Genomic DNA, 22,010 nt, shown 5'->3' on the forward strand with positions numbered 1-22,010 from the left:
AAGCATTTTTATTGGTATGAAATTTTATTTGGCTTTAGTAGTTAACTTAAGCTTAACTAACTGTTGGCTCTGAATGCTAACAGTAAAATTAGGTTTAAAACTAGGATTGGAAGCCAGGCATGGTGGCACACGCCTTTGATCGCAGAGGCAGAAGCAGGTAGATTTATGTGAGTTTGAGGCCAGCCTGGTCTACAAAGACAGTTCCAGGACAGCCAGGGCTATTACATAGGGAGATCCTGTCTCAACAAACAAACAAACAAACAACAACAATAACAAAACCCCAAAACAAAAAACTAGGATGGGGGCCTGGAGAGATAGCTTAGCGATTTAAATCTCAGCACCCATATGGCAGCTCACACCTATCTGTAACTCCATGATCTGACACTCTCACACAGACATACATATAAGCAAAACCACCAATGCACATAAAATAGATGAAAAATATTAAAAACAACAACAACAACTAAGATTGGCCAGTGTGGTAGCATACACCTTTATTCCTGTCACTGGAGAGGCAGAGACAAGCAGGTCTCTGTGAATTCAAGGCCAGTCTGCTAGGATTGCATAAGACCCTGTGTGACAACAATAACAAAGACTGAATACATGGCATCTTTGAATAAAATAACTTAGAATTGTCTTCTAAAATTACCTATAAGTGTTATCTTATAGTCCATTCATGGGCATGTCCATGCTCTAAGCACTGTAAGTAGCTCATCTATCAAGAACCCGGGGCCTTTGGTGTTTTACCTGCAGGTGTGTCTGCACCAGTGTGTGCTTGGCCCTCTGCAGGCCAGAGGAGGGTTTCAGATCCCTTGGAACTAGAGCTACAGATGTCTCTGAGCTGCTTTGTGGGTGCTGGGATTTGAATCCAGTTCCTCTGGAAGAGCAGGAGTGCTCTTAACCTCCGAGCCATCTCTCTAGCCCCAAACCCATGTTCTTTGTACACACAACAACAACTGAGTGACTCCCTAACATTGTGCCCCCTGTCCTGTGTTCTCAGCGTTTCCTAAGGAAGCAGATTCCTGGTTTAGTTGGAGTTCCCTTTTTTCCTTCCTGAGCTGACTTGGGTAACAGCTGCTCTTGGTCTCTGCTTCTCTGACGCAGACCGTGGCCCACAGGTGCTGGCAGGGTTAGGCAGGCACGCTCACCTCAGGGCCAGTGTTTACATCATTCTGGTGTTGGAGCCAAGCTGAAGGTCTCTTAGAACTTGAGGTATTTGACCTGGGCTCTTCAGGCCGGTATCAGAGTACCCTTTGGATTCTACTGTTCTTAAAGCTGAGAAAGCTTACGGCCTGGATACTCAGGAGAAGTTATTGTAGTCAGGAGACCAAGCCGGAGGAATCGGCTGACAGGTAGAAGGGTAGAGGCCTTGCCTAGTGGCACAGGTCACCGCTGCTGGGAACTTGAGGCAGGAGGATCACAAACTCAAGGCCTCAGTGGGTACAGAGTGAACTCAAAGCCTCTCTCACCTGGGGGTCTGTGTCTCAGGGATAGAGCACTTGCCCAGCAGGTGAGAGGCCCTACAGTACTGCCCAAAAGTGGGAGGGATGGAGAGTAAAGAGAAGATGTGGGGAGTGTAAAGGAGTTTGTTGTCATTTCCTTTGTCTGCTTAGTGTCATTTGGTTTATGATTGTTATTTCCTGCCTCAGTGATTGAAAAGGAAAATCAAAAATTCAGAAAAAGAATGAGATGTTAAAACTAAGCAGTTTCCCCCCAGGTATTTTCTAGGCTCAAGTATTGTGATATTAAAGACTCCCTCCTAAGTGCATGCCATGCTCCTGCTGCTGTCAAGTCCGAAAGGCTCCGAGATACTCAGCAGCTTGCAGAACACTCACCTGTTGTACCCCAACCTAACCAAGACATTTTTATTACCGTGCTTATTTCACCTATCTAGCGGCTTTGCTGTGAAATGCTACTTTATATTACTGAGCTCTACCTCAGACACCCTGTTTACGAATCACTTTCTTTCTTTTTGTTTTTATTTTGTTTTTTTGGGTTCTCTTTGTTTCTTTGTTTGGTTTTCAAGACAGGGTTTCTTGTGTTGCCTTGGCAGTCCTGTGTGGGCTCAATTTTCTTAACCAATATATTTTATTAACAACTTAGTGACCGAGCATATGTCACTAATATCCCGACTAACCAAAACAATAGGAAATGAGGATTAATGGACACAATAACAAAACCATAAGGATATCAGTTCCGAGGAACGGTTCTCCTGGAACAACCTGCAGGATTTCTTCTGCTGGAACCTGGAGTAACCAGAACCTGGAACCTCAGCAGGAGCCGGAGCCCCGAAGCCTTCCTTCGAGCAGTTCTCTCTAGGAGCGTCTCGAAGTGAAGGGATGAACAGCCAAAACTATCCTAAGTCTCCAAAAAACCCTGCCTCCAGTTCTGGGCTCATTTATATATCTCCTCCCAGAGTCTGTTCACGGGATCTTTTCAGCTGGCAACAATTAAGCTCCTGCATGTGGTGGTTGGTCTTCTAGTGAATTAACCTCACCTGTTCTCTCACGAGACCATTCCAATCCCGCACTTGGGATCCTAAAAAACAGGTTTATCTCTCCTTCAGTCCTGGACTCATTTTTGTAGACCAGGCTGGCCTCGAACTCACATGGATTCACCTGCCTCTGTCTCCCGAGTGCTGGGATTAAAGGTGTGCACCACCATGCCCTTTTTGTTTCTTTGTTTTTCTTTTCTTTTTTAAATTTATTTATTGTATTTATTGTATATGAGTGCTTTATCTGCAGGAGAAATGGCTCAGTGGTTAAGGGTTTCTTTGTTTTTCAAGACAGGGTTTCTCTGTGTAGCCCTCCTGGCTGTCCTGGAACTCACTCTGTAGACCAGGCTGGTCTTGAATTTAATAACTACCTCTGCCTCCAAAATGCAGAGATTAAAGGCAAGCACCACCATCACCTAGTGACAAATGCTTTTCACTTGCTGAGCCATCTCACTGACTGGCTTCAGAGGTCCAGATGAGGACTATGGAGGGATGCTAAGTTGTACTAACTGATAGAAACTGGGCTAACACATTATATTGGTTGTGTATACTTGCAATTGCTACTTGGACTCTGACTTTTGAAAAGCTTTTTAATGGTAAATTCAGTGCTTCTAATATTTGCTTAATATTTCTAATATTTGCTCCCTCCTCCCTCAATTGTTTTTTGTCTTCCCAGAGTCAAATAGGCGTATTAGTGGAGGTGCTATGCAGCTCTCCTTCACACAGCTGACCATAGACTATTATCCTTATCATAAAGCAGGTGTGTATAATTATTTACTTAAAATATGCAAATCTTGCTTTTAAAATGACGTAACCAATAATTTTTTAAATTTAATTGTTCATTTGTTTTAATTTATTAAGAAGAAAAGAGATCAAGGCATTGTTACTATTTTTCTTCTGGCAGCGTTTTACTGAGAATATAGAATGGTCTTAAAAACATATCTAGCAAAAAAAAAACATATCTAGCTTCATGTAGATCATTAGAAACTAATTGTTAGAAATTGAGCCATTTGGGCTAAGGTATCACTAATTGTTGATTAGAGAGAGAGTGCGTGCGAGAGTGCGAGTGCTGGCAGAAGGGGGAGAAAGAATTAAAATTATCTAAATAAATAATAACTACAGATTTGTTTTGAGACTGGGCTTTTTTGCGTAGTCCTGGCTGTCCTGGAACTAGCTCTGAAGACCAGGCTGGCCTAGAACTCACAGAGATCTGCCTATCTGCCTCTTCAGGGCTGGGATTAAAGGCTTGCGCCACCACACCCTGCATGTTTTAAAACTTATAAAAATTTAGCATATAGCAACATGTGTTTGTACTATTTGGTTATTTGTGACTAAGTTTCATAAAAAGCATTACTGTAGCACTCGGGAGGCAGAGGCAGGCGGATCGCTGTGAGTTCGAGGCCAGCCTGGTCTACAAAGTGAGTCCAGGATGGCCAAAGCTACACAGAGAAACCCTGTCTCGAAAAACCAAAAAAAAAAAAAAAAAAAAAAAAAGCATTACTGTAAAAGAATTTTTTTAAAAAGTCATGCATGCAATGACGTTCCTCTTATTGATTTTACAGGAGACAGTTGTAATCACTGGATGTATTTTAGTGATGCAACCAAAACAAAAAATGGATGGGCTAACGAGTTGTTACATGAATTTGAATGCAACGTTGAAATGCTTAAACAGGCTATGAAGGATCATAATGTAGGTTCACCTCCCAAGTCCCCAACTCATGCCTCTCCCCAGCACACCCAAACAGGTACTTCACCTCATGGCATCCCCTAATATTCAAGCCGCGGGAAGAAGGAGGGGAGCATGAGAGTATATTCTGATAAACATTATTTCTAAACATATTTTAACAGTTGTATAGACTAAAATACCTTTAAATGATTTTATTTGAGAGAGAGAGAGAGAGAGAGAATGTGTGTTTATGTCTGGGTTTTATGCACCTGAGTGTGATGCCTGTGGACTCAGAAGAGGGCATGTGATCCCCTGGAACTGACATTGCAGGCAGTTGTGAGCGGCAAAAACAAGGGGGCTGGCAACCAAACTTGGGTCCCCTGCAGAGAACTGTGAGCTCTAACTGCTGAGTCAGCTCTCTACTCCCCAACACTTTTAACATTAGCTTAACCAATGGGGGCCATGACCAAGATGTAAAGTGAATAAATAAATAAATTAATTAATTAATAAGAAAATCTACATTTGTAAGTGGCTTGTTAATTTTTCACTTTTAACATTGTGGGAGAGTGGCTTAAAATATAATTAAAATATTGATTCTTGTTTTAAAAAATAAGCGTTATAAAAGCCTGCATTTGTATTACCATGTTTCTAGTAGTTTTTGCTGCAGCAGAAGAGTAGCTATGAAAAGTAATTTCATAACAATTAAAAGGAGCTTTTGTTTCTCACAGAGAAAGAGCCCACTTTGAAAGGGGCTCAGAAAGCATCCTCAGGATTATCTCAACCATCGAAAGCTAAGCTCATGTCGAGCTCTGTTGTTGTTAGACTGGCAGACTTCACTGTATACCAGGTATGTGCTAAATCTTTTCATGCACAAGCAACCCAGTTAATTAGTACCACTATTTATCTCTAAAGTCTAGACTAATTTTATGAAATGCAGTTACACGGGATAGAAAATATCAGTTCGCTGATTCTTATGTGTGGTGTTCTTGAATTAGAGAAATTGAAGTCAAAGGAATAATACTGCAGATTTTCATGGGCAAGAGCTCCCTTACACCAGTTACAAGTTTTGGGGTTGCCTACATTGCACCCATATTCAGTGCTGCACTCAAAAGCCTCACGGGCCTCACTGAAATCTGTCATCTCCACTTTGATTATAAAGCAAAAGGGTACAAAGTAGAACCTGCCATGGAAATGGTGCATAGGGCACAGCCTGGAGGCCTTCTAGAGGGAAGGTTCAGGCTGCTGCTGTAGCTCGTGGGAGAGGCTTCTTTAGCGTCCTCCCCAGCACCACAGTGCAGATGTGTGCTGTGCAGATGACCTGTGCCTTTGTGGTGGAACTCACCTTGGAATAGACTGATGGCAGATGATGGACGCAATGTCTTCCCGACCTCTAACCACTAATAGGCCTATCAAGCGTGACCAGACCAGACCAAGGTTCTGTCTTGCATAAATCTGTCAGTTGTCATTGTGAATAGGAAATTGTAGTTTCTGGTTATCTCTTGGGAGCAGGAGCAAAGCTGCGAGCTCTTCTTGGAGACCAAAGTTCTTACAGCACAGTGTCTGTGTGGAAGATCTGAAGTGCCTTTTTTGCTCTACTCAACCTTTCTAGGTTAACCGTGTTGTGAATTTACTTTTCTGTGAACTCTGCCTCATGTGTAGTGTTTTACTCAAGCTGTCACCCTACAATACAGCTAATATCACAGTCTTCAAGAGCAACAAATTACATTTGACCCATTTTTTTAAAAGTAAAAACATCTAGATTCATATAATAATTTAAAATTTTTTTTTTGTTTATTGTGGTAAATCTTGCTATATTTGAATTTTTTCATTCAAGTATACATAAAGCCCTGATTATTTTCTCATTGTGCAGCAGTTTCCTCTACAAACTGTTTATACAGTGCAGCTTATTTACTGGATGGTTGATTTTTTTTCTTCTTTGCATCATGCTCTCATGTAGCATAGGCTGGCCTTGAGTGCCCTGTGTAGCTGAGGCTGGCCCAGAGCTGTGTTCACTCCTGCCTCTACCTTCTGAGTGCTGGGGTTATAGGCATGCACCACTACGCCTGGCTTTCAAGGAGACTGTAAATAAAACCATAGGAAAAAGAGGGAGGACAATTACTTATAATCTCAAGTTATCCATAGTGTAGTGAAGACACTCTGTATCCAGAGTCATTTTTAAAACCACAGAAGTAAAAGTGATAGAAAGTAATGATATTTCATCCTAACTTTAATAACTTTAACAAGTAAAATATGCCTTTTGTCTGTTTATTTATTTATTTACTTTGGTTTTTTAAGACAGGGTTTTTCTGTGTAGCCTTGGCTGTCCTGGACTCACTTTGTAGACCAGGCTGGCCTCGAACTCACAGAGATCCACCTGCCTCTGCCTCCCGAGTGCTGGGATTCAAGGCATGTGCCACTGTACCTGGCTTGCTTTTGTTTATTAAGTTGACATATTGAGAAGGCTTTGTTTCCTTATGTACGGAAGAGCTTTTAAATTATATAATATAAATTGTCTTAAATCTATTTGTAAAAGTAACCAGAAATTTCGATTGTTTCAAGAAAAAAACATTGTCAAAAGAAAATGTACTCTAATATTAGTGCTTCATACAAGAAGTAGACAGATGTAGAGCTGGCAGGAAGGCTTAGCAGGTGGCGCCGCCAAGTCTTGGTTTGATCCATGAGACCCACATGATAGAATGAGAGAACTGACTCCCAAAAGTTATCCTCTGGCTCCCACGTGTGTGCCATGGCATGTGTACACTTACATACACATACAGTATTTAATAATAATAAAATGAAAAATAAATATACACATTTGTTGACAAAAGTTAAAACAATTTCCAAGCCTACTAACTTAGCTCTAAGAAACAAATGGATAAAACTTCATTGGCTGAAAACTAGTACACTCTTTTGGCTATAATGACTCCTATCTGTCCCACCCTTGTAGCTAAGACTGACCTTGAACTTCTTTTTTTCATGGCTTCACCTTCAGAGTCCTGGGATTACAGGCATGTGTCACCATGCCTATATTGGTCAGTAACCAGCTGGAGACTGAACTCAGGGGTCTGTATCTGCTAAGTGAGCTTTCTGCTAACTGAGTTACATCCCCCGCCCACTGTGTACATTTCTTTGATGTAATTGCTAATGAGTTTTTAAAATATATAATTAATATATTATATATAAAATATAAAATATTTATCTCATATGTAATAATTATATAAATAAAATGTTTTTAAACATTATATGTGTATATATAAATACAAATATAAATATATATATTCATATATATATGAATGAAACCAGACCCTTAAAAATAATGGTCCTCTTGAAAATTAATTTAAAAATTAAATGGTGGGACTGGAGAGATGGCTCAGCAGTTAAGAGCACTAGCTACTCTTCCAAAGGACCTGAGTTCAATTCTCAGCATCCACATGGCAGCTCACAAGTGTAACTCCAAGATCTTACTCCCTCATTCAATACACATAAAATGAAAAAAAGTAAATTAAAAAAAAGAAATCAAATGGTTTGGCTGAGCTATTTATATTATACTGTGTTTTACAATAATTATTTCTGTAAAATTGACAAAATTTTCCATTATAATTATTTTAAAATTACAATTCATTGACATTAAATATATTGACAATGTGGGACTAACACCACCATCTATCTGCAGAGTTCTTTTCTGTATCACGAACTCTAAAATTCTTTCACAATAAAAGAGACTCTCTGAGGCAGTATAAAGAACATACTAAGGACCCATTCTGGCCTTGATTTGAATCTGCGTCCTGAGTCTGTCACTTATTTATCCATATTAATTAATAGTATGCTGCTTCGGGTCTGCTTCCCCCTTGGGGTATCCAGACACTGTTGCGTTGGGCCAGACTGGAGGGAATGAAGTTTAGCCTGGGGTGGGGGGCGGGAGGGGGGTTAGGCAGGATCTTGGTCAGTGTGAGTCCAGGAGGAACTGCTTTCTCTGGAGACAGTGTTCAGTGAAAAAGCTTCTTGTACTGGGGGAAACCAAGGTGTAAATAAACCTTAGGGAGTGGGTAGGTATTGATGCTTCATTTGTCTGAATAGGTGTTCCAGGTGCTTGTTGAACATGGAGGGAGGGAGGAAGTTTGACCTGAAACCTAGCGGTCAGGCTCCATGGCCATCTCAAGGGCGGCAGGGGTGGGGTCACAAGGCCTACGTGCCTGGGACATGCAGGCCCAGAGCAGGGAGGAAGCAGTCCTGCTCCTGCCAATCTCAGGGTTTGGATGCATCTTGCTCTCACTCTTGTTCCAGACTGGCTCTCCCCAGTTGCATGGCTTTTCTGGCCCCACAATAAAATATAGTTATTACTATTTTCCTGCCATTTTTAAGACTCAAAATAGTAAGTTTACAGGATAGTGTACAAAGTTGAGTTTTTAATTGCTAAAGATCTGAACTGGTTATAGAGATTCCTGAGTGGTTCCTGGATATTTCATGTTAAATATTATTTTTATACTTTTATTTATGTATTTAGTGTGTCACTGATACCTACAACCCTGCACACAGCACAGCCCACATTTAGAGGCCAGAGGACAACTCTACAAGTTGTCTTTTAATTCCTGTAGGAGTCAGTTCTCTTCACCATGTGCCTTTCAGGGAGAGAACACAGGCCATCAGTCTGGGCGGAAGTGCCTTTCAGGGAGAGAACATAGGCCATCAGTCTGGGCGGAAGTGCCTTTACCCAGAGAGCCCTCTTGCTGGCCCAGAAGTGATCTTAAGAGATTGAAAATGATGTGTGTAGGTTGCAGAAATGCTTTTGAAAAGTCCTTTTTGGTATAATTTAAGCGAACTTGTTTTCTCAGGTCTCTACAGCAGAACAGTGTCGTTCTTCTCCTAAAAGTATGATTTCCTGCAACAAGAAATCCCTGTATCTTCCACAAGAAATGTCTGCTATCTATATAGAGTTCACAGAATATTACTACCCAGATGGGAAGGATTTTCCAAGTAAGAGAATTTACCTTATTATTGCTTACTCATTACTGGGGTTTTTAGGTGACTGTTTTAAGTTTTAATAATTTATGCGGGACAGTTCACTCGTGCCTGTGTGCATTTGTGCCTCCCACTTCTGCACATTGCTAGCACTTGTTTATATGTCCTTTCCTCCCCATTGTGGCCTATGTGAGGGCAGGAATCTTGTGGGATTTGTGATTGATTGTATCTTTGAAGTTTGTGCTTTTATCTTGCCTTTTTGTACTTATTAGCAATTTGTCAAATAAAGTATGAATGAATGCTATTGTAGAAAAAAATGTTCATTTTTTTTCCTTTGGTAAAATTCCATTGATGAGTCAAATGTATAAAAAGGAATAACTGAACTTTTTTTCTATAAAGAATTTTTCTTGGCTCTTGTAAGCTATTTTGCCTTCCTGGAGTTAAAATAATTATTTATTTGTTTGTTTAAACATTAAAATTATGTGCCTTTGTTTCATTTTACCTGAGGTTTTCAACTCAAGTCTTCCTTTGTATTGTGATCTGTCTGTGTCTGTGTGTGTGCAGGTACACAGATGTTTGTGTGCATGGAGCTCAGAGACCAACTTCACGCGTCATTCTTTAACTGCCCACTTTGATATGTTTCTTTAGTTGCTTTTTGCTTTGGCCTTTTCAGACAAGGTTTCACTTGTAGCCCTGTCTAGCCTTGTACTCTCACTTTGCAGGCCAGTCTAGCCTGGCACTTTCTGTGTAGACCAGGCTGGCCTTGAACTCAGAGATCTACCTACCTTTGTCTCCTAAGTGCTGGGACTAAAGATGTGTGCCAGCATGTTTGACCTACTATGCTTTTGAGGCAGAACAGCTCATTGATATGGAGCTTGCCAAGTGTGTTAGGCAATCTGGCTGTGTGGTAGGCAATCTGGCTGTGTGGTAGGCAGTCTGGCTGTGTGGTAGGCAGTCTGGCTGTGTGGTAGGCAGTCTGGCTGTGTGGTAGGCAGTCTGGCTGTGTGTTAGGGTAGTCTGGCTGTGGTAGGGCAGTCTGGCTGTGTGATAGGCAATCTGGCTGTCCAGTCCCAGGGAATCTGTCTCTCTTTTCCTCCCCACCCTGGGGTTACAGTTGAGCATACATGGCTTCTGAGAACTCAGGTCCTCATGCTTGCACGCCTTTGCCTGTTTCTTTAATTCTGATTTTTTACAATTACTATTTTATGTATATGAATGTTTTGCCTGCATGTATGTCTGTGCACCGCCTGCAGGCAGTGTGTGAGGAAGGCAGAAGAGGATGTGAAGAGTCCCTGGAACTGGAGTCACAGGTGGTTGTGAGCTGCCACGTGGGAGCTGGGAATCAAGCCTGGGTCCTCTGGAATCATTTTAGATAAATGTCCAAGTATTTTATCATAGTGTTCCTTATTTGTGCCAAATTGATGACATCTAATCCTCCGCTTTCTTGCTTTCGGACATCTTGTGTGTATGTGCATTTGTCAGTTGTTTTTCTTGACTGCTCCTCTGGCTGAGAAGATAGGGTTATACATAGTAGGTGAACCATTTTCTCAGTGTCTTCTAAGTAGTGGAGTGGCCCAAGTGAAAACCAGGCATGTCTGCCCATTGCTTCCTTCCCACAGCATTGTACTGGTCCCCAGAGCATTAATGGAAGCCATTTTTAGGGCATGCAGAGTGCAATGCAGATAGGGAAGGCCTTACAGACAGGCCATGCAGGTGGTAGCTTTGATGCCATGTTTTAAGGTGATGTTTTGATGTTTGCTTCTTTGTGAATATAATAGTACTTCCTGTTTATACGTTTAATTTACATTAAACTATGTTTTTTCAGTTAAGTGAAGCATAGACTATCTTGATGTGTATATTTGCTGTTAGTCACATATGTAGCTTCATGTATGATTTTTATTAAGACAGACTACAACTTGTTAAGAATATCTTTTCTTTGAAAACCATAACTGACTGCTCATTAATGGTGCGTAACATTTTTTTTCTCCACAGTTCCGTCTCCCAACCTATATAGCCAGCTGAATGCTCTACAGTTTACTGTAGATGAAAGAAGCATTCTATGGTTAAACCAGTTTCTACTAGATTTAAAACAGAGTCTTAATCAGTTCATGGCTGTGTACAAGTTGAATGACAATTCAAAATCTGATGAACACGTTGATATTCGAGTTGATGGCTTAATGCTAAAGGTATTGTATATATAATCAAGTGGTTCTGTGTGTGCGTGAGTGGGGGGGAGGGAGAGTGAGAGAGCACGTGCGAGCACATGAGTGTGTTTCACTATTTAGCTCTGGCTGCCCTAGAACTCCCAGAGACCTGCCTCTGCCTTCAGATGGGTTTAAAGGCATGTGCCACTACAGGTGAGAGCAAAGCCATTTTTATAGAAATAAAACTGACTAACAGTGTTACAAGTCTGGCATATAACATAAGCTTAATTATCTTAATTTTTATGTTGAAATTTAAGATTGAATCTTGTTCTTGAATATAGGAAAGCTAAGAGACTGCATTCTCCCCTTTGTGTATTTATGATTTTATTTTTTTTCCTAACTTCTATTCATTTGAAAGGAAGATATGACAGCAAAATGTAAATCGTTAGTGAGGGATGGCGCAGCAGGTAAAGGAGCTTGTAGCCAAGCCTGGCTATCTGAGTTTAGTTCCCAGGGCCACAGTATGGGAGGAAAACTGACTCCTCTAAGTTGTCCTTTGACTTCTACACACTCCCTGTGATGGCAGATAAATAAATAAGTGTATGTTACAAAATAGGTTTAAAACAACAACAACAAAAAAAAAAAACCTTTAGTCCATTCTGTTCCTTCTCCAGGGTTTATACAATTTTTCTTCTAGAAAAAAGTTAAATATACAACAACATTTTAAAGTTGTATACATTGCATTGTTCATATTATTCCATTACTAGTATCCAAAGTTAACAAAAAGTTGCTTTTTATTGTAGGTAAGTAGTTGCTAATCTGATCTGATTTTGTTTTTTAAAGATTTATTTATTATGTAGAGTATTCTGCCTGCATGTAAGCCAGCAGGCCAGAAGAGGGCAGCAGATCACATTATAGGTGGTTGTGAGCCACCATGTGGTTGCTAGGAATTGAACTCAGGACCTCTGGAAGAGCAGACAGTGCTCTTAACCTCTGAGGTTTTTAAAGGGGAAAGATTAAAAGACAAAACAGTTTAGTAAATAGGATAAAACATGGATATAACTGAGAACTTATGGCAGGGCCTGTTGTTGATTATGTAAATCCATGATTCTTTTTAAAACCATTGTGCAAATAATATTCACATTTCCTGACGTAAGTAAAAATCTTCTCAACTTAGCATAAAAGAGCATGTTCTGCAGCACAGAACTAAGTAATGATCAATTTATTTTCTGGGCATGAGCAGTACACAGGAATCACTCTGAGCTCCGACATGAGCACTCAGACTAGATTCAGTTCACCCTTGAGAGTTTCTTCAGGAAGTCTGAAATAACATTTTCTGTGTACTCACACATGTAGTAAGTTTTGGAAAATGCATCTATTTATTCATTTATATACTATGGTGCTGGATGTTGACTCTAAGACCTTGTATCTTATTGCATGCATTTTTTATCAGAGTGCTGCATTGTCCACACCTGTATTTTTATTTCCTGATTATTGTGTGATTCAAACATACATACTCATGAGTATTGTTCCTACTCATGTCTTGTAAGGCATGTGTCCTCTTAGTGGCTAATTTGTTAACCGTCTTTCACTGTATGTATTAGAAGACTCAACAGAGGGAGACATTGTGACTTATATCTGGAGAGGAAAGGAGTATTTTGAGGGAAAGTAGCAATAAAAATAATTCTAAGTCTTTCTTGTGTTTTCTCTAGATGTAGGAATTTGTAAATTGAACTCAAGTATTTTCCCTTGCAGTTTGTCATTCCTTCTGAAGTGAAACCAGGCTGCCATGCCGACCAGCCTCACACGGTGTCTGTTCAGAGCTCTGAAATGATTGCCACCAACACTAGGCACTGTCCAAACTGCCGGCACTCGGACCTAGAAGCTTTGTTCCAAGACTTTAAAGATTGTGACTTCTTCAGCAAAAGTTATACTCGATTCCCCAAGTCCTGTGACAGTTTTAATCTTCTACACCCGATCTTCCAGAGACACGCCCATGAGCAAGATACCAAAATGCATGAAGTCTATAAAGGGAACAGCATTCCCAGGTTGAATAAGAACACTCTGAAAACGTCTGCTGCCACTGATGTGTGGGCGGTGTACTTTTCCCAGTTTTGGGTAGACTATGAAGGGATGAAAAGTGGAAAGGGACGACCAATAAGCTTTGTCGACTCTTTCCCTCTGTCTATCTGGATTTGCCAGCCCACAAGGTATGCACGGTTACAGAAAGAGCTCCAGACGTGTGGTCAAGTGTCCCTTAATACCTCACAGAGTGAATCCAGTGATCTGGCCGGCCGAATGAAGCGGAAGAAACTCTTGAAGGAGTATTACAGTACAGAGTCTGAGCCCTTGACAAACGGTGGTCAGAGACCTGCATCGGAAATGTTGATGACGTTTGCCTCCTCGTCTTCAGACGCGGATGTTCATGTCCTGGTCCGTGTTCATAAGCATGTCAGCATGCAGATCAATCACTACCAGTATCTGCTGCTGCTTTTCATACACGAGTCGCTGGTTCTGCTTTCCGACACCTTACGGAAGGATGTAGAAGCCGTGACTGGCAGCCCTGCTACCCAGACTTCCGTTTGCATTGGAATTTTACTTCGGAGCGCGGAGCTCGCTCTGCTGCTGCATCCCGTAGACCGTGAGAGCACTCTGCGCTCTCCTGCTTCTGAAAGCATGAGCCCGCTGCTTCCTGACTGCCTGCCCTCAGAAAACGGGGGGGTTTTGTCTTCAAAGCGGAAACAAAGTGGTAGTGGTGTACATCGAATTAGAAATGCTACTCTCAATCATATGTCAGACAACAGGTCGATGAGTGTCGACCTTAGCCATGCCCCTGTAAAGGATCCTTTGCTTTTTAAATCAGCCAGCGACACAAATCTGCAAAAAGGCACTTCTTTTCTAGACTGTTTATCAGACAAACATTTAGGGAAAATAAGTGAAGACGAAAGTAGTGGACTTGTTTACAAGAGTGGCCCAGGAGAAATGATGCCAGAAGTCCATCACAGGGAAGGTTTGTCTTTCATAGACACAGGTAGTGACTTAAACTCCAGAGATGACTCAAATATGCTTTCACTGGCCGACCACGGCAGTCAGAGCACACCTGCAAATGCCGGAGCGGGTAAGGGAAACGAAACCATCCAGTCCATCTTCAGAGCTGAAGATCTCCTTCCCGAAGCAGCTTCACTCTCTGAGAGCCTGGACAGTAGTAAGGAAGATGGCCCCACAGCAAGAGCGCTTAAACCCCAGGCCTCTCTCAGGTAACCATACTGTCGGAATAGAAGTGCTTTCTTTGGCTTGTTTCTTCGCTTGTTTGTTTGTTTGGAAGTAGAAAAACCTCATGACAAAATGTGGCACTTTTAGGATTAAAAATCTGTTCTGAGAATCGAGAAAGCCCCCAATGCTTCTATGTTTTGATATACTTGTTAACTCTGTAGCTTCTGGGTGCTGTGTGGTGCGGTAGCTTTGCCAGTGTCTTCCTTGCCAGGCCTGCGTCTTGCCAAGGCCTGGCTGCCTAGGACTCCACAGTCCTCTTGCCTTTGCCTCCCCAGTACTGAGATAATAGCTATTAAGTTGTTATGGTGCAGTTCTTTCCTCTCCCTGGGGTAATTTTAATTTTATTTGCTAACAGTGCTAACCCTAAGGAACACTGCCCACCCACCCCAGCTCCACTCTCTGTGTCCTATAAAAGCATGAGAAGGAGCGCCTCCCAGATCTCCCTGGACGCCATTTCACTGGACAGTGTGGGATTGGAGGAGCAGCTGGAGAGTGATGGCAGCGACAGCCATGTGTTGCTGGGCAGAGGTAAGCAGCACCCTGAAGAGCTCTCACTAGGGAGGAAGGCTCCTACAAGTGCTGCTCGGGCACTCACAGTCACACCCAGCGCTGGTACTTACAGCAGACAAGCAGGCAAATGACTTAGGCTGTGCACCCAGCCCTGCACTCCTGGACGAGCTTCCTAGTGGCTGTTCTAACGAGCCCCTCACATCTACTTTTGTTCATTTACATTTTTTTACTCCATAAAACAGATTACTCTTCCCCTAAATACATATTTGAACATGTTGCTGTCAAGTTCATACTCAGGAACATCTCATTGCTTTAAGGCTGTGAAATTTAGACTTTTTAATCCTTTTTGAAAATATTCTCTATGATTTGACCTCAGTTTAGTTTTTTACATGCCAGTTTTCTTTCTTTAGTGGTTTTTAAAGAACTCCATTTATCTCTCTATTGGAGTATGTGGGGCAGGGCTGCACGGGGTTTCACGGCATGAGTGTGGGGGTCAGAGGACAGCAGATAAGAGTTGCTTCTCTCCTTCCACCATATGGATTCCAGGACTTAGACACGTTGTCGGGCTTGGTGGCAAGTGCCTTTACCCACTGAGCCATCTTGCTAGCCCCATGTCTCATTTTTGTTACTGTGACAACTATTTTTCCACCTCAGAGTCTTACATCTGTTTTACTCTCTGTACAGGTTAGCAAAGGTTATTACAAGCACTCTTCCTGGGCCATAAGGAAGACTCTGGAATGTACTATTAACTTCATGTTCCACTGTTAGTGCCACATACACCTTCGCTGGTTCCACATGCGGGGAGAGCTTGCTGAGCAGCCCACACTGCCAAGCATCAGGGCAGAAGCTGCCTGGTTACATGGTAGTAAACACAGTGCTGAGTTGGGCTCCTAGTGTTTGTGTCGTGGACTTCTGTCATCCCCTTTTTGTAACAGTTCTTTTACGGCCTTTTAAAGTATTAATCTTACAGACACAGAGAGTAGTTCTCTCGTTCCTTTCCCTGTAGATAGCTTGAGGTGTCCTGAAGCACAGCACACTGCAACATGTAGGCAGCGAGAGAGCAGGACACAGTAGTCACGTGCTGTTCAGCTCATGTGACAGGTGACCGGGACTTGCTGTGCGACGGTGAGATGAGAAAGGGGGACTCAGACTGACCGACGCGTATGGGGAGCTGAGGAGATGGGAAGCTGACGGGATATTACAGCAGTGCTGCCGCAGCAGGAGGATGTTTGTTTATTTATCCTTGTTCCCATTGTCATTGCTATGTTACTATGTTAGGACTTTCCTATCTGTCCTGGTCAGGGTTGCTATTGCTGCAGCAAACCATCATGACCAAAAAGCAGGTTGCAGAGGAAAGAGATTATTGGGCTCACTCTTCCACATCACAGTCCATCTCTGAAGGAACTCAGGACAGGAACTCAAACAGGGCAGGAGCATGAAGGCAGGAGCTGAGGCAGAGGCCATGGAGGGTGCTGCTTACTAGTTTGCTCCCCATGGCTTCCTCAGCCTGCTTTCTTATAGAACCCAGGACCAGCAGCTCAGGAGTGGTACAACCACCCACAATGGCTTGGGCCCTCCTCTATCAATCACTAATTAAGAAAATGCTCTACAGGCTGACCACAGCCTGATTGTAAGGAGGCATTTTCTCACTCAAGAGTTCCTCCTGTCAGATGCCTATAATTTATATCAAGTTGCCATACATCTAGTCAGCACAGGATCTCTGGCATTCTGTCGTGGTTATGATTTCCCATTTGTTAAGGGACTGTAATTTGACTCTGTTTGCTTAGGGCTCTCTAAACAAGGCCTTGCTTGAAAGAGCTAAAGCATCTAGTCCATTTTTGATAGATATAAACCATGCTGGAACGCATATAAACAGATTTTAATTTATTAATTTACTTTTGTATTATTTCAGTGATTAAAAGGAACTCAAATGCGAGTTGCCAGAGCCCAGCAGAGAGTGTGAGCGCCGGTGCAAATACACAGCACTGTGGGGAAGCCTCTCCAGATGCTGTCAGTACTAACTCGGAGGGTGCTCAGGAGGCCCGCCATGATCTGGTAATCACCCCAGAGTGCTGTGGGGAGCCGTGCAGCTGTGCCTCCCCATCATGCACATGTGTCTCACCCTTCATCTCCAACGTGGCTGCTCCCAGCTGCCCGCTCACTCTGCTGCTTCTGTTCTCGACAGTTCTTTCTGCCTAGCCAGCCCCCTGTTCCCGTGCCTTACCCTTCAAGTTTGTTTGTTTTTAGTGAAGAAGGGAGGGGAGTAGGTCTGTTCTTTGTTTTTTCCATCTTCTGTCCCATTTAGATTTTGACCAATATTTTTGTTCCTTTTGAGTATACTCTTTTAAAGGTTTGATGGCACAGATGGTACTCAGTCCTTCTACAAAGAAAATATGATAGTTTTTAAAAAACGTTTTTATTGATTTCTTTCTAAACTTCACATCATTGCACCCTAATCCCATTCATCTCCCCATCCCCTCATAACTGCCCTCCGACCTGGCAATCTCCCCACATGAAAAGAAAAAAAGAAATCTCATCATGGAAGCTGTAGTGTGTCATGGTGTGTCCCACAGTGTACTCCTTTGTCCATACTTCCTGGTTAGCAAATGTTCATTGCAATGACTGGTACGAGGCCTCTGGCTTCTGCTACACCATCAATACGGATCCTCCCAGGGGCCCCTCCTGGATATCCTGTTGTTGCCCTGTGTCATGGGAATCCTGCAGCTTTGAACTTCTAGGACTGGCCCTTCATGTGCTCTGGCAGTTCATTGATGGGGTGGATGTTGGTGTGGGCCAACTCAAAGCCCTGAACCTGGGCCTGAGAGGATGCTGAGCCAGTCAGCCCACCAGCTTTCCAGTGCTCACGTCTGTGGGGTGAGCTCTCCAGCACTGCCCTGGCTAGATGCTACTTTCTTTTAAACCTTTGTGACAGTGAAATTTTATGAAAAAATTTAGACATATCCTATTTTTTAGTGAACATCCATTCATATATGGAAATGTCATATTATCAGTCTTTATAACCCAATACTTTGTCTTTACTGATTGAAAACAAAAGCAGCTGGAGTTTGTCTACAAAGATTGAGCACCCTTTGTCTGAGATGTTGGGACCCAAAGTACCTTTGAACTTAAAATTTTGTGGATTTTGGAATCTTTATATATGAGCATGGGGTATCCTGGATATGGAACCAATTATAAACCCAGAGTTGATTATATTTCATAGAGTCCTTATACACATAGCCTACAGGTAACTTTATACAGTTTCTTAATAGTCTTTTGAAACAGCTTAATGGTATGGAATATCTTTACTTGTGGCATTGCATTGGCACTTGAAAGTAGCCAATCTCTAATTTTATGCTAGAGCTGCTCAATCTATAAAATGCAACAGCCAGGCTCTGTGGCCGCAAGGACAGTTTGATTGATAAGTCAGAATTGTATTGTTGAGGTTAATGCTTGTTTATTTTTCCCTTAATTTTTTTCTTGGAATTACATGGGGGTACTAACTATTTATATAACCATTGACAGATGTCAGTTGTGGTGTTTAAAATCACTGGTATTAATGGGGAAATTGACATCCGTGGAGAAGATACAGAAATCTGTCTTCAAGTGAACCAGGTGACACCAAATCAATTAGGCAACGTCAGTCTGCGGCATTACCTTGGTAATCGTCCAATTGGTAAGGCTTTTCTTTAAACCACTTTTCACACAGAATGCTTAAATATGTTTTAAATTCATTGTGTGTTATATATACATGGCTCATTAATAGTTCTGCCTATGATTCAGCTCAATAAAATGTCAGAATGATATTTCCTTTTATACTTTGGATTTAGAATTCTGTGATACATAATGTACAGAAATACAATTTTACATAATATTAGAAAGTATGCTGCCACTTCCTGCCCTGTGAGGTGGAGGTAGACATATTTAAGCAGCACTCATGGTGGCTCACCAAAGCCCCTGCATGGATCTGTGCGAGGTCCTTTGCGTACATGCTGTGCTTGTTTAACTTGGGATTTTTGTGGGACTCCCAACAGTGGGAATGGAGGTGTCTCTCACTCTTGCCTGCTCTCAGGACCCTTTTCTTCCCACTGGGTTGCCTCATCCTGCCTTGATATGAGGGTTTGTGCCTAGTGTTACTGGTTCTTCCTATGCTATGTTCGTTGATCTCCTTGGGAGACGTACTGTTTTCTGAAGGGAAGCGGAGAAATAGTGGGAAGAAGAGGTAGAGGGGAGAACTGGGAGGAGGCAGGGAGGGGGAGCTGCTGTCAGGATGTATTGAGAGAAGGTTATGAGAGAAGAATAAACAAAAATAAAATTTTTTGTAAGCCTTCAGGCCTTTTTTTTAGTCTTTGTAACCCAAATACTTTCTCTTGGCTGACTAAAAACAAAGCAGCTGGTGTTCCTCTTTGCTGTCTCTTCCCTCCTTACTCCACTCTTGGCGTGTCCTTGCAGTGAGTGTACGTGTGCTCTGCTGTTTTTGATGTTAGTTGGCATAAAATGCAAAATATTACATTAGTTTTACCCACAGCTAACTGATCTTAGTCTTTCCATTACTAGTTCCTTTTTACCTTGAATATTGTATAAAGCTTTTATTGACGTTTTAAAGTTTATTTTTATATGTTATTGTTTATCTCAGTAAACCAACTCGAATTCTCTTTTGGAACAAAGTCAGTTCATAAATAAATGTAATTATATGTGAATTACATGTTATTTACTATACTTTGTTTTAAGTGTTCTTTGGGAATGTTTTGTGGCATCTCCTCTGTATACTTTCACATTGTTTAAGGCCCTAATTTAATGAGAGAGGTGCACAGCCCAAGTAAGATTCGCTTCACCTCAGTCACCTGTCTTCTTACAGAGACACAGCTGTGTACTCACGTGGAGGTTGGACCTGCAGTGTGTATCCTGTTAGAGTTTATCATGAATTTCCCCCATTGTGAAAAAGTAGAAAATATAGAAAAGTTGCCAGTAGTGTATTTGAAAATGTCTGGAAAAAGTGACACTATGGTGCTTATGATATATCTTATTTATATTGTAGAAACATTTAAATTAGGAGTAAATACTTAAGTTGTTTTGTAAGTTCTTAAAATGACTTATCTTTGATGTTTTTACTGTAATCGTAATGGTGTATAATGTTTTCTTTAGTAGTATTACAAAGTTACAAGTTTTCATGTTTGTGTCTCAGGTTCTGACCAGAAAGCTGTAATTCCTCCCAAATCCTCTCCTGAGATTTCTCTGAGGTTTGAAAGTGGGCCTGGTGCTGTAGTACACTCTTTGCTTGCAGAAAAAAATGGATTTCTCCAATGCCACATAGAGAATTTTAGTACCGAGTTTCTGACGTCTTCCCTTTTGAACATTCAACACTTTTTGGATGACGAAACTGTTGCAACAGTAATGCCAATGAAGATACAGGTCTCTAATACAAAGATAAATTTGAAAGTACGTTAAGGGTTAAGTTTGTATTTTCATAAATGTTTGCATTCCCTTTTCTGGACTTTGATTTGTGTCTAAAATCATGCCTTCTCTAAATTATGTCCTCTGTCAGAATTTATAAAAGTGAACGAATGAGTAATCTGCACAGTGGATGTTCCAGAGAGCCTTTTTAGACAGGGAAAAAGAGTGTGAGCAGTTTTTTGATATAGTAACTAAAAATTTATATATATATATATATTATCCTGTTTATTCAAGTTGACTTTTCTATTTTCATTTCTTTTTCATAAGAGCATGGCAATATTTTCTCGTTACCTGCAGGATGACAGTCCCCGGGGTAGCACAGTGTCCCTCCAGCCAAGCCCTGTGACGGTGCATATCGATCACCTTGTGGTGGAGAGGGATGATGACGGCTCCTTCCACATCAGAGGTACACTGAGAATGACGTCAGTGAGCACCTGACGTGGTGACATGGAATCATTTACATGCTGATTGCTTCTGCCGCTCATTGTTTGCCTTATGCCGCTGTGCAGTAGGGATGGCTGAGGAGTGCTTTTGGCACCGTAGTCTACCACGTCTGTGTGTAAGCCCTGGAAAGAAGCCATCACTGGTTAGCTGGGTACCTTTTCTGCAGCTGTGTCTCGAATGAAAGTAAGAAAGGCTTTGTGTGACTCCCCTGCACCTCTGTGTGTGTGTGTGTATACACTCATGCCACAATGAGCATGTGACAGTCAGAGGGCAACCTCAGGTGTTGGGTCGTTCTCACCTTCCATCTTGTTTGACACAGAGGCTCTTTGTCTCTTACCACTTTGTACTTCAGGCTAGCTGGCCTGCAAGCCAGGAATTCTCCTTTCTCTGTCTTCCACCTCCCCATAGGACACTTGCATTACATAGTTGTTCAGTTGTTAAGAAAAATGAAATTATGAATCATGTAGGTAAATGGATGGTGCTAGAAACAAACATCCTGTTTGAGGTAGCCCAGACCCAAAAAGAGGAACAGAGTATGTTTTCTTTATATGTGGATGTTAGCTTTGATGCTGTAGATAGGAGCAACTTAGACCATCCACAATAGCTAGGGACCAGGGAGGAGGGTCCTCCCAAGGGTCTAAGAGAGAAAGGAAATCTAGAATGGGAGGATGGCTGGGGCTGGGAGGAGGGAGTATGGGGTGGTGGTAACTAACACTTAGAGGCCTTTTGAAAGCCATATGACCTATTACTGTAGAAGCTCTCTAACTATATGGGAATTGAACTCAGGTCCTCTATAAATGCCGAGTCTCCTCGCCATTGCCATCCCTCCAACGAGCGTTTTTGTTTTCGTTTCCTTTTGCCAATTCCTTCTAAACATTTGTGTACAAGATCATGTCACCTGTGCCTTGCTCCTTCCTTTAGTTTAGGGCTCTTGGTTTCCTTCCCCTGCCTGCCCACTTGCGACAGCGGAGAGCAACTAAGGCAGTACTGAGGTGGTGAGAACAGACGTCCTTGTCCTGTTCCGATTTGGCAAAGATGAGAAATGCCATTGAGTGTCCCACTGTGGGCG

General features: G+C 41.9%; 1 protein-coding gene across 1 annotated transcript in view; it reads left to right on the forward strand.

The window, feature by feature from the left end:
- Bltp3b (bridge-like lipid transfer protein family member 3B) overlaps positions 1-22,010 on the forward strand; it is a 72,739-nt gene that overhangs the window by 46,845 nt on the left and 3,884 nt on the right. The window contains exons 9-19 of the mRNA XM_051139945.1: positions 3,171-3,254; positions 4,057-4,239; positions 4,889-5,007; positions 8,993-9,134; positions 11,112-11,305; positions 13,019-14,520; positions 14,892-15,064; positions 16,959-17,101; positions 18,569-18,719; positions 20,229-20,482; positions 20,795-20,903. Of these exons, the coding sequence (XP_050995902.1) occupies positions 3,171-3,254; positions 4,057-4,239; positions 4,889-5,007; positions 8,993-9,134; positions 11,112-11,305; positions 13,019-14,520; positions 14,892-15,064; positions 16,959-17,101; positions 18,569-18,719; positions 20,229-20,482; positions 20,795-20,903 (3,054 nt within the window). The remainder of the gene's footprint in view (positions 1-3,170; positions 3,255-4,056; positions 4,240-4,888; positions 5,008-8,992; positions 9,135-11,111; positions 11,306-13,018; positions 14,521-14,891; positions 15,065-16,958; positions 17,102-18,568; positions 18,720-20,228; positions 20,483-20,794; positions 20,904-22,010) is intronic.

Source organism: Acomys russatus, chromosome 31 (genome assembly GCF_903995435.1).
Source record: "Acomys russatus chromosome 31, mAcoRus1.1, whole genome shotgun sequence".
In the NCBI taxonomy this organism is placed as follows: Eukaryota; Metazoa; Chordata; class Mammalia; order Rodentia; family Muridae; genus Acomys; species Acomys russatus.